The 15,902-nt window shown below is 37.6% G+C and overlaps 1 protein-coding gene across 5 annotated transcripts in view; it reads right to left on the reverse strand.

The window, feature by feature from the left end:
* Positions 1 to 15,902, reverse strand: part of MAST2 (microtubule associated serine/threonine kinase 2) — a 204,066-nt gene that overhangs the window by 106,828 nt on the left and 81,336 nt on the right. For all 5 annotated transcript variants that reach the window (XM_070468227.1, XM_070468226.1, XM_070468225.1 and 2 more), the window contains one exon: positions 6,800 to 6,831. In XM_070468227.1, coding sequence (XP_070324328.1) covers positions 6,800 to 6,831 — 32 coding nt within the window. The remainder of the gene's footprint in view (positions 1 to 6,799; positions 6,832 to 15,902) is intronic.

The following is a 15,902-nucleotide window of genomic DNA, read 5'->3' on the forward strand; positions in this document are numbered from 1 at the left end:
GCAACAGTTAGAACTGGACATGGAACAACAGACTGGTTCCAAATTGGGAAAGGAATACATCAAGGCTGTATATTGTCACACTGCTTATTTAACTTACATGCTTATTTAACTTACATGCAGAGTACATGATGAGGAACGCTGGGCTGGATGAAGCACAAGCTGGAATCAAGATTGCTGGGAGAAATATCAATAACCTCAGATACGCAGATGACACCACCCTTATGGTATAAAGTGAAGAAGAACTAAAGAGACTCTTGATGAGAGTGAAAGAGGAGAGTGAAAAGGTTGGCTTAAAGCTCAACATTCAGAAAGCTAAGATCATGGCATCTGGTCCCATCACTTCATGGCAAATAGATGGTGAAACAGTGGAAACAGTGACAGACTTTATTTTTGGGGGCTCCAAAATCACTGCAGATGGTGACTGCAGCCATGAAATTAAAAGACGCTTGGTCCTTGGAAGAAAAGCTATGACAAACCTAAAGACATAACTTTGCCAACAAAGGTCTGTCTAGTCAAAGTTATGGTTTTTCCAGTAGTCATGTATGGATGTGAGAGGTGGCCTATGAAGAAAGCTGAGAGCCGAAGGATTGATGCTTTTGAACTCTGTTGTTGGAGAAGACTCTTGAGAGTCCCTTGGACTGACCCCCAACCAGTCCATCCTAAAGGAAATCAGTCCTGAATATTCATTGGAAACACTGATGCTGAAGCTGAAACTTCAATACTTTGGTCACCTGATGAGAAAAACTGACTCACTGGAAAAGACCCTGATGCTGGGAAAGATAGAAGGCAGGAGGAGAAGGGGATAACAGAAGATGAAATGGTTGGATGGCATCACCGACTCGATGGACATGCGTTTGAGCAAGCTCTGGAAGGTGGTGATGGACAGGGAAGCCTGGTGTGCAGCAGTCCATGGGATCCCAAAGAGTCGGACACGACTGAGCGACTGAATTGAACTAAATTGAACAGAGTTTAAGGGATAACATATCCTTGAGCAAGATGAGTTGTTTTGTTGTGTAATCATCAGCTCTGGGCTTAAAGAAAAAATGCTTGTCCTTTTCTCCTCCTTGACAACTTCAGAACCCTATCTCTTCCTCAAGAGCCCCAGACTCCTTTCTCCTCCTCAGAGACCACAGACTTCTTATCAACCTACCTACGAATTGACTCTCCCACTTTCATCCAATATCTGATGTCCTAGTCCACTGATCAAATGAGTAAGTCAACACTGCAAAGGTAACTATCCTCAAGGACTCAAGTTTAATAAAGGCTACCAATAGCAACACACACACTATGACAGGTGCTGTAGCTACCTTATCACTCCTACGGTTTGTTCTTTATCTCTACTGATTGCTCACAGCCTCAAAGAAATAAAAACATTTCAAGAAATATAAGGACAATTACCTTGAGTTGTAATATGTATTAGAAAAGTTTAACTTTCTGGGTAACTAAAGACTAGAACATTACCGACACTGAGCTCCTAAGAATAGGGCCTAAAAAAAAAAAAAGAATAGGGCCTAGATATTGGTGCTGATTCACAAACCAAAAAAAATCCTATTTGATAGGAACTGTTAAGAGGGGGTTCCGCTACAGACCCAGGCAAGGGAAGTCATTCAGAGCTGTTTCAAATGAGAAAAAAGCAAAACACAATATTCCTATGGCTTGGGTAAACAAGTAGAAACAGCTTTAGAACTTCATTTTCTTTCAATTATTTTGCCACAGATATGTACATTATCAACAAAGTTATCAGCTCTATAGGTCTGATATTCTAGACTAGATTTATTTAATGCAATAAAAAAAAATTTAATACCCCAATGGGTTCAAATATGACATAGTTTTCCAAAAATGAAAACAATTTTACTTCAGGAAGCTACATCTAAAATAAATGATATGAGCCAAGCCAAAAGAACTTTCATAACCAACTTGTCCCAACAAAGTCTGTATCATTGTAGGCCTGGATGTTCTCATTCCCCATCTTGGGATTTAGCTATTCTCTTTCTAATGTGACCAAAACCAACCATGAATAGCCTGTGACTTTTCTAAGGCACCCTATTGCTCATTTAACTTTGTTTAGGATCTTACTAATTTGTTTTTCTGAAGAAGTTACAGTTTTTAACAGGTAATTATAGCTGCTAATAATAAAAACAGTAATAAACAACTACCACTCTTTCAAAGTCTACTAATTAAATAGGCATTGCACTAAACACTTTAACAATAACAAATAGTTGAATGCTAAATTCAAGGTTCTATGCCATACATTTTATATGCATAATCTTTTACAAATAAAATGAGGTATTTGAGGTTGCTGGGGACAAATTGTCAACACCCCTGTCTAAGGCCAATACTTCCACATGTACTTATATGGCCTCCATTTTTGCTTACTTAAGAATAATCCAGAAGTTGTTCTCTCTACTCTAGCATCAACAGCTCCTTGGTTACTGGGTAATTTCACTGACGTACAAACAAGATGTATCTCCTATTTATACTTTGAAAAGAGAGAAAAATACTCAACTCCATTACCTTTCCAGGTATCACCTAATTTCTAAAATCCTCTTTCCAGCAAATCACTTTGAAATAATAGTATAGACTACCTCCTCTCCAAAATATCAGAAAAGAATATAAGAATAATTAAATGAAACTCTGTATACGCTTCACTTACATTTAACAACTGTTAACGTATTGCTACATTGCTTTTTTTCCTCCATTCTCTTTTCCTCTCATTCACTCCCTCTCTTGCTCTAACACATACACACACACACTTTTTGTTAAATAACTGAATCATTTGAAAGTCAGCTATAAACATCATAATAATTCCTTTCTCAAGTACTTCCACAATTAATGTCCTTGCTGTAAGAACAAGGAACAACCACAAAATTGTCACACTAACAAAGTTTAACATTGGCACCTTTTCATCAAAAGAAAAGTCCACATTCAAATTTCCTTAATTGTCCCAATAATATCCTTCAACTATTTTTAAAAATCCAGGATCCAACCAAAAATCAATCAAGAACTACATTTATTCACCAGGCCTCTTTTCTCCAACAATCTAAAACATATTCTTAGTGTTTGTGGTCTTTTACAACTTTAGCATTTTTGAAGAGTTCAGGTCAACAGTTCTATAGATTATCACTTTAATTTGAGCTTTTCTGATTGCTTCCTCACACATTAGATTGAAATTAGACTTTTTTTTTTAATTAGACATTTTTTTAGATACAAATAGTACAGAGGTTATACTGTCTCCTATTCTGTCTCAAATCCATTCAAATCAAGCTTTGGACTCAACTCTGATCAATGTCACTTGCCAAGGTCACTAATTGGGTCTTCCCTATTACTAAACTCAAAAATCAATTCTTCGTTGTCATTTTACATAGCCTTGACACTTTCTTCTGGCTTTGGAAACACCACTCTCTCTTGGTTTTATTGCAACCTCACTTGGATGTTCTTTCTCAGGCTTCTTGACTGATGTATTCTCCTTGTCTCCTAATAAGTAAATGCTGAAGAGTCCCAGGGCTCAGTCTTAGATCTCTTTTCTGACTAGATTCATTCACTCAACAGGTCAGTGCTTCTCAAACTAGCTGTGATGAAGGACCAAGTGAAATTTCCATCATCGCAAAACACAACAAATATAAAGTAACAGAAAAATGATCAAATGCTTGAAGGTCATAACAATGTCAAATTGTTTAAACTTCCTTACTAAAGCAGTTCATTGATCATCACCTGTCAGCTGACTACACTTAAAGTAGCATTTCAGTAGTTTATCTCATTCAATCCCATAACTTAAATTATCATCTATTAATATATGCTGCCAATCCCTAAATGTATAATTCCAGATCATATCTCACCCTTGGTCCCCAGGATTCACGTATGCAATCTCTTTATCAACACTCTTTCTTGAATGTCAAGCAAGCACCAAAGTTGCGATTCCTCCAAAAACCGCCATCCTACCCATCCCAAGAGCAACAATAACAACAACAAAAAACTCCTGCTCCGCTCACAATATTCTCGATCTTGTAAAGTAAATGGCAACTATATGCATCTACCTACTCAGCCTTAAAACCTCACCATCAACTCAATCTCTCTCTTTTTCTCATATACCAAAATTAACTATCAGCAAATATTGTCAGTTCTCCTTTTATACATCCAGAATCCATTCACTTCTCACCATCTAAGCTCCTACCAGCCTGGCTAAGTAGTCATCATCTTGACTGAATTTTGTAATGGTATCCTCACTTACTTTCCAGCTTTCACTCCTGCTCTCCCTACAGTCTGAGCAACCACTGATCTTGTTAAAACCTAAGACAACTACTCAAGAATGGTGCTGGGACAACAGCTATGTACATTCAAAGGAATGAAATCAGACCCTTACCAGGACCACATACAAAAAGTAAGGTACCCTTACTTTCCTGATTTCTCTATTGAAGATGCTAAGTCATCCTCTGCCATCTACTGCACACTCTGTACAAAGACAGGCCCAGCTCTCTGCAGAAGAGGTACCATGAGCTACCATTATTTGGGAAGATGACTAAGCACAGAGTTCAGATAAACCAGCCATTTCATTTACAAGTGAAGCATTTCAAGCCTAGAAATGATCGTTCCTGTTAAAACCATATATAACTTGTTAGTGGCAAAGTGTAGATTAGCATCCAAGTTTCTAAGATTTCTTCCAGAGCAAAATTCTTTCTACTCCTCTAATACTAATGATTTTTTTTTTAAATTATTGTTCTGGCTAACTTAACTCTAAGTTCCCAAAATAGAGAAATGTATCTAATTGAATCTTATAACCTCAGAGCTTAGAGCAGTGCCCAACAAACAGCAGGTATTAGTATGAATTTACTGAATGAACCACTGTTTAAATGTGAGTTAGTGTATTAAAAAGTATTTCTGGATAATTTCCATGGTGATCCAGTGGTTAGGACTCAGTACTTTCACTGTCAGAGCCCAAGTTCAATCCCTGGTCAAGGAACCAAGATCCTTCAAGACACTCGGGCACGGCAATATTTAAAGGTAGTTAGAATAGGCCTAACTTTAGATACCACTAAAATAAGCAAGAAATGTCTCTAAAGCTAAATTGATCTAAAATTTCCTCCAGTTTCAAACAAAAATCACTTTCACAGGATATCCTTCCTTCTCTGCAAACCATTCATTAGAGGTATACATTCCTGAAAGAAGTGACCAACCTCAGGCCTTTCATTTCACCTAATCTGAAGCAAAGGCAAAGCTCAGAGAATTTCCAAAGAAAAGGAACCTAAAGAATAAAAAAACACCAGAAATAATAGGAAAGTCGCCAAGTACAAATATTTGCTGAATGTGACGCTGAAAAGTCACTGTCTTTCAGTTATATGTACCCACTCAGTGCATCAGTAAGTGCAGTAAGTAAGAGTCCAGGCAGCACTCTTGCCCAGTTTTTAGAAGACTCAGGACACCTGAGAATCTAGAACTAAGATTCACTGCAAGAAATAAAGATAGAAAGGTGACTCTTAAATAATAAAACATATCCAAATTTAATCTATTTATAAGAATTCTGAAAGTAACATACACTTAAACTAAAATTAAAAAATGAAGCACTATCACATATATTGTCTTTCTAATAACTGCTAAAAAAGAAATAAAACAGGTATCAAAATGTTCATTCTATAGATAAAGCAACTGAGGAGATGAAGCAATTCCTCTACATTACAAAGTTAATTAAGTGACATAGCCAAGGCTGACCCCTAGGAGTTTTCTGACTCATAACTCAAGTCTCTTTATATCAAATCACAGTGAGCTTTCATAAAGCAGCCAAAAGGACTTTATAAGAATCTCAGAGGACAATTTAATCATTAGAGCATTTTTACAAAGCAAAAGCCCAGAATTACAGTAACAGAAAAACCATGTGTTTCACACATTTTTAAACGTGTACAATGTATAAAGTATACTTAATAAATATATGTGAATACCGTTGTGTCCTCCTCCATAATTATGTCTCATGCATTTCTGTAAGGAAAAATTTCAAAGCCATTGTTTTAACATAGCCCTATTTCCTTATTGTTTCTCAAATTTGGTTTCTTAGCAAAATCACAGTAGGTGTGGGTGCAGGTACAAAAGAATATAGGCTCTTGGGCCCCAACATGGAGATTTTAATTTATTTAAGTTCAGAATCGGCATTCTAACTGCTTTTTATCATTTAAATGTCTGTTTTTAATCTGCATAATAAGCATTCTAAATGATCCTGAATAGCCAAATTTGCAGTACTACCCCCAAAAGAATTATTGAGAGAAAATGCAGGCCAAGAAAATATTAGTAATTAAAATCCTGGGACAAAGATCATTAATGAATTTCCCTGAGCCCAGAAGCTGGAATGGAACAAACAGGTAAACACTAGCCCTATTCCAACGATCCCAAAATTAGCTTTTGTTTGCCTCAACTTGTTGACCTCTCCCTAGTACTATGTTATGGGACAGATGCAGATGTTAAGAGCTTCAATTTTACAATTCTCAAAAAGCATGACAACTAAACTCAGTAAACTCCAGAACACAAGCATAAGACTGTGATGGGTATTTAATTGGCGACTTTCCCTCAAATGTTAGACAAAAAATGACAGAGAGGAGAGGATTTGGGGTAGGGAGTGATGAGGGAGAGTGGAAGAGCTGACCTAGTGAGAGAAGTTGGATGGCCCACTGGTTTCACTGGCCCAGAAAAGAGGCCACAGAAAAATACACTCACGAATAAGAGTTCTCTGAGTGATACTGAAAACAGTCCCCAGGAGGGATTCCTAAGCAGGAGATCATAATCACAATCATCATCATCATCATCATCATCTACTTACAAGCTGCCTCTTCTTGGAAGGCTCAGCTCCTTCTGAAAAACAAAACACAAACATGAGTTAGAGAGAAAGAAGAGCCCAGCTCGGTCCTAAAAGTCAGTGGTCTACGTCCTAGAAGATATAGCATCATTTTAACAATGGCAAAAACTCACTAGCTCTAAAAAATAACCTTTTCCTTTGTCTCTTAAATTTTAGTGAAATAATAAAATTTAAGCAGTCTGGCTATCATCTCATTCTTACTTGCTGATGTTTCACAGAACACTTGCCCCAATTTCACCACTAGATGGAACCAACAGGCCAATGTAGATTCCAGGTACTCACTGGGCCAGCCATCAACTGCTGATAAATTGTGAAGGATTCATATCATTAGTCATGGACATGAAAGGAATGAAATGGAATATTTTCTTTAGTTATAAAATATTTTATACAAATAAATTATAGAAAATAATACAATAGAGATGATGATACACACCACTGGCATGAGAAATGATCCCAACAATAGAAGTTGAGCCCCTGTGACATGCTTTCCAAATTTATCAAGTCCCACCTCCCATTAGTCTCCACTTAACAACTATCTTAATTTTATGTTTATCTTTTCCATACATGTCTTTATTTTTTATTATATATATCCTTAAATAATTACTAGCATTGTTTTATATATTTTTAAATTATATACTTAAAATACGGCATATGTTCACCAGCTAACATCAATCTACACTATAATTAGGAGACTCACCCATGTGAATATATTTCACTTTAGTTCATTTATCTATAGTACAGTGGTCCAATCCATAAATTTTTGTAATATTTATTTATTGCTCCTCCAGTAAATGGAAACTTAATTTTCTTTCCATGCTTTTCTTCTCCAGCAAGACAATGCTCCTATAAACAAACTATAAGTGTTTTGTCATCCACAAGTATAAAAAGTTTCTTGGTAGTATATACGTAGATGTGGCATGAACTGAGTCAGAAATTGCATTAGAAATTGCTCCCAAAATGATGATACCAGTTACCTTCCCCTCCAATCCATATGTTCAAGCTGGATTTAGAAAAGGCAGAGGAACCAGAGATCAAACTCCCAACATCCGCCAGATCACCAAAAAAACAAGAGAGTTCCAGAAAAACACCTACTTTTGCTTTACTGACTACACCAAAGCCTTTGTGTGGATCACAACAATCTGGAAAATTCTTAAAGAGATGGGAATCCAGACCACCTTACCTGCCTCCTGAGATATCTGTATGCAGGTCAAGAAGCAACAGTTAGAACTGGACATGGAACAACAGACTGGTTCCAAATTGGGAAAGGAGTATGTCAAGGCTGTATATTGTCACACTGCTTATTTAACTTACATGCCGAGTACATGATGAGGAAAGCTGGGCTGGATGAAGCACAAGCTGGAATCCAGATTGTCGGGAGAAATATCAATAACCTCAGATATGCAGATGACACTACCCTTATGGCTGAAAGCAAAGAACCAAAGAGCCTCTTGATGAAAGTGAAAGTGAAAAAGTTGGCTTAAAACTCAACATTCAGAAAACTAAGAGCATGGCATCCAGTCTCATCACTTCATGGCAAATAGATGGGGAGACAGTGGAAATAGTGAGAGACTTTATTTTTTGGGGGCTCCAAAATCACCGCAGATGGTGACTGCAGCCATGAAATTAAAAGATGTTTGCTCCTTGGAAGAAGTTATGAGCAACCTAGACAGTATAAAAGCAGAGACATTATTTTGCCAACAAAGGTCCATCTAAGCAAAGCTACAGTTTTTCCAATAGTCATGTATGGATGTGAGAGGTGGACTATAAAGAAAACTGAGCACCAAAGAACTGATGCTTTTGAACTGTGGTGTTGGAGAAAACTCGAGAGTCCCTTAGACTGCAAGGAGATCAAATCAGTCTATCCTAAAGATCAGTCCTGAGTGTTCATTGGAAGGACTGATGCTGAAGCTGAAACTCCAACACTTTGCCCACCTAACGCGAAGAACCGACTCACTGGAAAAGACCCTGATGCTGGGAAAGATAGAAGGCAGGAGGAGAAGGGGACGACAGAGGATGAGATTGTTGGATGGCATCACCAACGTGATGGACATGAATTTGAGTAGGCTCCCGGAGTTGATGGATACGGAAGCGTGGCATGCTGCAGTTCATATGGAGTTGCAAAGAGTCAGACACAACTGAGCGACTGAACTGAACCAAACCAACACTTTCTAAGAGTTCTCCTTTCCAAACCTGTCTCCCAAACTCCGGACATTTATAATAATCAATTGCCTTCTCAACATTTCAAATCAAGTAATGTCCAAAACTGGACATGTCCTCTCCACCAAAACGAGCTCCAACCACAGCCTGTTCATATCTCAGACGATGGTAATTCTTTTCTTCTGCTGTTCAGACCAAAACTATGAGCATCTAGACTCCTGTTTTAAACACACACCACATCTCATCCAACAGGAATTCTTAAGTGCTTTAAATTTAAAATACAGTCAGAATACAACGATTTTTCTTTGTTTCCAAAGACAAATGCTTACAATCTCTTAAAGAAAAACCTTGGATTTAGTCATGTTTCAGAAATCAGAATTGGGAACAGGTAATAGCATATACACACTCTCACACACACACATACACACACACACACACACAAAATATAAAACACCCTCAACAAAGACTAGGTCACCAACAAAACACATCAGACACATCAAAATTTCTCCAGTTAAATGTATGAGGACAACAATAAGTTTGATTAAAAACTCTCAATTCAGTTTTGTCACCAGAAGAGCTCAAATGAGGTCATGTTATACTGTTAAATGAGTTACAGAATCTCTTGGGTTTTGCCATTGTGATCTAAGGACTGATGGTCCTCTCCCCAGCCTCACAACTGTCTCCCAACTGGTAACCCATTCCTGCTTCTATGCTTACCCCTCCATGGTCTAGTCTCAACATAACACAGTGATCCTCTTGAAGGTCAGTAAGATCACAACACTCCTGCTCAAAATCCTGGAACGGCTCCCCATTTCATTCATGAATGAAAGTCTAGAGCTAGCTAGATGACCCTCCTCCCCTTCCCCTGACCTTCACTCTCCAGTGCACACTTGCGCACCTTGATCCAGCCACACTGGACTCTATTGTTTGTCAAACACATCAAGTATTCTTCTGCCTTAAAGCCTTGTGTTTATCTGTACACTCTGCCTAAAATGCTCCTCTTCCCAAACTATTTCCCTGGCTAACCCCTATGGCCTTCAAATCTCTTGGCTCAATTTTCACCTGAGTTCTTAATGAAGCCTACTACCCTGATAGCTCTATATATCACAACTTGCTTTCCAGCCCCTCACCCTCCTACTCCACTCTACTTTTATAACCTACACATCTTCAATATACCTATCAGTTCTAACGTACTATGTAATTTACTTGCTTATTATGTTTATTGTTCATTTTCTGTCTTTACCCACTAGAATCTAAGCTCCATGAGCACAGGGATCTTAGTCTGTTTTATTTACTAATGCATCTCAATGACTTAGGACAGTGATTGGCAAGGTATAATAGATGCTCAAAAAGTATTTGTCAAACAAACGATTTCACATACTCTCCAATACCTGGTATTTGTTAGACTGTTTAATTTTGTTTAATCTAATAGCTGTGATCCTATCATATATGGTTTTAACTTGCATTGCCCATAATTACTAGTGAAGCTAAACAATGCTTTATATGGTTAGGTCATTAGGGTTTCCTCAACTGTGAATTACCTATTTATAGTGTTCACTTGGTATCAGTGGGGAACTGGTTCCAGAACTTCCAGCAGATAACCAAAACCTGCAGATGTTCAAGTCCCTTAGATAAAATGACACCACACATTATAGTCAGCCATCTGTATCTATGGTTGCAGGACCCACCAAGACACAGGGCCAAGTCTATATCCCCGGCCTATTTTTCTATTAGATTTTCTTTTTTCTTATCAGGTTATAGGCATTCACCTGACATATACTGGATACTAATTATTTGTGGACTGTTGTTCAGTAGCTAAGACGTGTCCGACTCTTTGCGACTGCAGCACTCTAGGCTTCTCTGTCCACTATCTCCTGGAGTTTGCTCAAATTCATGTCCATTGAGTCGGTGATGCTATCTAACTATCTCATCCTCTGCCACTCTCTTCTCATTTTGCCTTCAATCTTTCCCAACATCAGGCTCTTTTCCAGTGAGCTGGCTCTTCACATCATGTGGCCAAAGTATTGGAGTTTCAGCATTAGTTCTACCAATGAATATTCAAGGTTGCTTTCCTTTTAGGAATGACTGGTTTGACCTCCTTATTATATTCATTGAAAATGTCCTCTTCATCTTTTTATTTTTTTAATGGAGTCACCAAAGAATTTAATTTTTATACCATCCATTTTATCATTCTCCTTTATGTTATGTTTTTACATATAAGAAACATATCCCTGACACACAGAGCCATGAATATATTTATTTATATTTTCTTCTAAAAGATTATAGGTTTACTTTTCACACCAAGTCTGTGAATATACCTGGAACTTATTTTTACATATGGAGGGAGATAAAAATTCTCAAAATTTGTATAGTGAACATCCATATACACACCCACAATCCAAACTGTACAACTGTTAAAACTTTGTGATTGTTTTCTTTGTCACATATTTAGCCATCTACCCACCGGTGTTTTTTTGTTCCTTTTTTTTTTTAATGCATCTCAAAGTAGACTATGGACGTTAGCACATACTTCAGCATGTATATCATTAACTAGAATCCAGTATTTGTTTACAACTGTTTCACGATGTTGGTTTTTTTTTTTCTTAAGGTAAACTTACAAACACTAAACTGCACAAATCTTAGGTGTACCAATCAGTAAGTATGATACTGTATACACTCAGGTAACCTAAATCCCTACCAAAGTATAGAATATCCCATCAATCCAGAAAGTTTTATCATATATTTTCTGAGTAAACCCCCAATAAGCCACTATTCCCTCACCCCAAGCAAATACTATTCCCATATTTTCACCATAGATTTTTTTTCAGAGCTTCATATGAATGGAATTGCACAAGTATGAACCCTTTCATATAAGGCTTATTTCATTCAGCATAGTGCTCAGAAATACATCCATGTTCCTTCATGTAACAGTAGCAATATCCAATCATACTAATAGAACATATTTTATTTATCCTTTCTCCTACTAATGGACATTTGGATGCTATTCAGGTTTTAGCTATTAACACTCCTGTACAAGTCTTTCAACAGGCATGTATCTCATTTGTCTTGAGTAAATAAAAGTGTGATTGCTGGGTTATAGGATTGGTGTATGTTTAGTTTTATAAGAAACTACTAGATCTCTTCCTAAAGTGATTGTATTAATACTATGTTATACTTGTATTAACAATGTATGGGAGTTTCTATTGCTTCACATTCTAGCTAATATAGATTACCCTCACTAATAACATAAGAATTGCTCTACATTCATGCCACTTACATGACATCAGTATTTTAAATTTTAACCATTCTTGTGAGTGTGTATTGGTATCTCACTGTGAGTTTAACTGACATTTTCCTGATGAATGTTGTAGCACGTCACGTGCTTATTAGTCATCAGTATATATTCTTGTATAAAATCTATTGCTCCCTTTATAAGTGAACTGTTTATCTTTTTATTATTGAGAAGAAGAGGTCTCCACATATTCTAGATATAAGTCCTTATTAGATATTTTTATGAATATTTTCTCCCAGCCTGTGGCTGGCCTATTGGAGTTATTAATTGGTGTCTTTTTTTTCCCTTGGCTGAGGGTGGGGGGAAGCATGTGGTTTGCAGGATCTTAATTTCCTGACCAGGGATTGAACTCATGCCCTCTGCAGTGGAGACGTAGTGTCCTAACCAATGGACAGTCAGGAAATTCCTTTAAGTGGTACCTTTATGAGCAAAAGTCTTTAATTTTGATGAAGGTCAACTTGCCAGTTTTCTTTTTTAATAGTGCTTAATATCTTGTCTAAGAAAATTTTGCCTGTGCCATGGACACAAAAAATATTTTCCTACATTTTATTTCCAAATGCTTTATGGTTTTAGCCTTTATGTTTAGGTTCATGATCCATTTTGAATCAATGTGGGGGTAATATTTGATTAGGTTAGTATTACTAATACTAATTAGGTTCGTATTTGGGGTAATACTAATCTTACACTTCTAGGTTAAACTGAACTTTGTCAAATATGCCATAAGCTTATCTTTGCTAATATTTTATTAATGATTTTTACACCTATGTTCATAAGGGATAATGGCCTCCAGTTTTCTTTTACTATAAGGCCTTTGTCAGATTTTGGTATCATAATTATGCCAGCCTCCTAAAACCAACTGTGAAGTCTTCCTGCCTCTCCTCTGTTTTCTGAACGAGTCTGTCTAAGACTGGTATTATTTTACTAATAAAACCATCTAGGGTCTGGAGGCTTGTATTTAGGACTTTTTGCTTTTACATTAATAAATAAAACTGGGCTATGTACCTTTTCTTCTCAAGTTGTCTTGTTGGTTTTGGCATCATGGTTATACTATCCTCATAAATGTTCTAGGAGAGTGTCCTCTTTCTATTTTCTGAAACAATATATATATAATTGGGAATATCATTCTTTGAATCTACCTGACAGTTCTGGCTTTTTTAATAGTTTAAATAGGTGACATGGGGTGGGTTTATTAATATATTTGGGGGCAGTAACAATAAACAAGCTTCCCTGGTGGCTCAGTGGTAAAGAATCTGCCCACCAATGCAGAAGACACCAAAGATGCAGGTTCAAACCCTGGGTCAGGAAGATCCCCTGAAGAAGGAAATGCCAACCCCACTCCAGTATTCTTGCCTGGGAAATCCCATGGACAGAGGAGCCTGGTGATATTCAGTCCATGGGGTCGCCAAGATTCGGACATGATTGAGCTACTATAGAATAACAAACAATAAACAAAAATTCTATGAAATGCCTATGTGCCCCTCTCTGAATCACTGTTAGATAAGGAAATGAATCCATGGAAATCCATCCCTTCTCCAATCCTCACCAATTCTTGCACCTACACAAAAGCCTACATTTGCAAGATGGATGCCCAGGGCTCCAGAGCAGTACTTTTCGGTGCCAAGCTGTCCATAGAGACAGGCCTAAGGCAAAGTGAACAAGGTAAGGTCTCCAATCAGATAAAGGTAGTCCAAGGAACAATGATTTCCCTAACCTCCCTTTCCCAGGGAATATTCACAGCAGGCTGAGGAGGAAAGCTGCCTAATCAGGAAATTTGGCTAAGGTAAGAAAAGCACTCTTTTAGGCAAATAACCATAAATTCTCTGACTCATCACTTACTCTTAAAAAGCACGAGGTAATAACTGACAATACATTACAACCTCCGGTGAAGCCTATTCCATTCAGCCTTCTCGAACCTACTAGTAATTATCTCTGGACTGTATCCTTCCTGATCTTTTGATTAGCGCATTCTGAACACATTCAAGTCTATCCCACCTTGATATAAGAAAATAATTTCCCTTAATCACTACACACCTCTCTTCAACAACTTAGCCTTATGTTTCTTCCTCCTACACAGTCACATTTCTTGAATGAATTGTCTACATTCACTGTCTCCAACATATCGCCTCCTATTTTCTTCAACGCAATGCAGATATCCCAAGACCCTTGCACCCCATTTTTCCTTCACCCTCCTTACCACCCATTTAAGCCATTCTTGCCAGGTTACCAATGGTCTTCGTGTAAAACCTTCACCACATTTTTAGTGTACCTTTTCTTTACTGTACTTAACTATTCAGTAGCATCTGACAGTATCTTTCATTCTTCTGTCTTAAATGACTTTTCTATCCATGAAACTACATTCCCCTGTTTTACCTCTTATCATTTGCAGCCTCTTCCTTCATCATTTTGCTCCTCTGTCCATGGAATTCTCCAGGCAAGAATACTGGTGTGGTTAGCCATTCCCTTCTCCAGGGAATGTTCTGGACCCAAGGGTCAAACTCGGGTCTACCTCCACTGCAGGCAGATTCTTTACCATATGAGTCACCAAGAAAGCTCCCTTTTTTTTTTTTCACTCTTCACTTCTTTTCCAGACTTTACTGCTCAGTAGCATCTAACAGTATCATTCATTCTTCTGTCTTGAGTGATTTTTATATCCATTAAACTACATTCCCCTGTTTTGCCTCTTATCATTTGCAGCCTCTTTCTTTAATATCTTAGATGCTTAAATGCTGATGGTCCTTAAAGCTCTCCCTGGGGACACTCCTCTTTACACATATTTTACAGATTTGTATCTTCATCCCAAATCTCTCTCCAACTATATAGTTGTATATAGTTTTACAACTATAGCTCAACTTATCTTTCTATTCAGTCTTGCCCTTTTTCTGTTTTTCATTTCAGTGACGGTACCATCAAACCCAGAGGTATTCCTGCTTCTTCACTTTCTCTGAACCTACACATTCAATTCTTCATTGAGCCTTGCCAATTGTACCTCCAAAATATCTATCTTCAGTCTGTCAGTTTCACTTTACTTCCACAGCTATGTCCACTAGTTCAAGCCAGCATCATCCAGTAACACCCTCCCAAATGGCCTCACTGTAGTTCTGTCCCCCTTGATTCCTAATGCCCTATTAATGCAAATATCATGTAACAAGTATTTAGTTTCTAAGTGACAGTATATGAATTTAACAAAACAAATACAGAAGTCAGAAAGATCTTTTTAAAATGCAGAAATGACTAGGTGATTTCTTAAAACCCTTCAATGGATAAAGTGTAAAGTCCTTTAGTCTAAAGTCTGAAGTGCCTAGAGGGCACTACCTAGCTGCTATTGTCTTCCTTTCTATCATCTTTGCACAATTCTCAGGCTTGTTGGAGTTTTGATCTCTTAAACATGCCATACTCGCTCTCACACACACCTTTAGGGCTTCACAGCTATAGTTCTCTGATTTTTCCTTTGGTCTTTTATACATTCTTGGACCTTAGCTTAAACCTCATTTCTTCTGAGAAGATTTCCCTACACACAGTTTTCTCAGCCTGCTGCTGCTAAGTCGCCTCAGTCATGTCCGACTCTGTGTGACCCCATAGACGGCAGCCCACCAGGCTCCCCCGTCCCTGGGATTCTCC

This window comes from Odocoileus virginianus, chromosome 5 (genome assembly GCF_023699985.2).
Source record: "Odocoileus virginianus isolate 20LAN1187 ecotype Illinois chromosome 5, Ovbor_1.2, whole genome shotgun sequence".
Classification (NCBI taxonomy): Eukaryota; Metazoa; Chordata; class Mammalia; order Artiodactyla; family Cervidae; genus Odocoileus; species Odocoileus virginianus.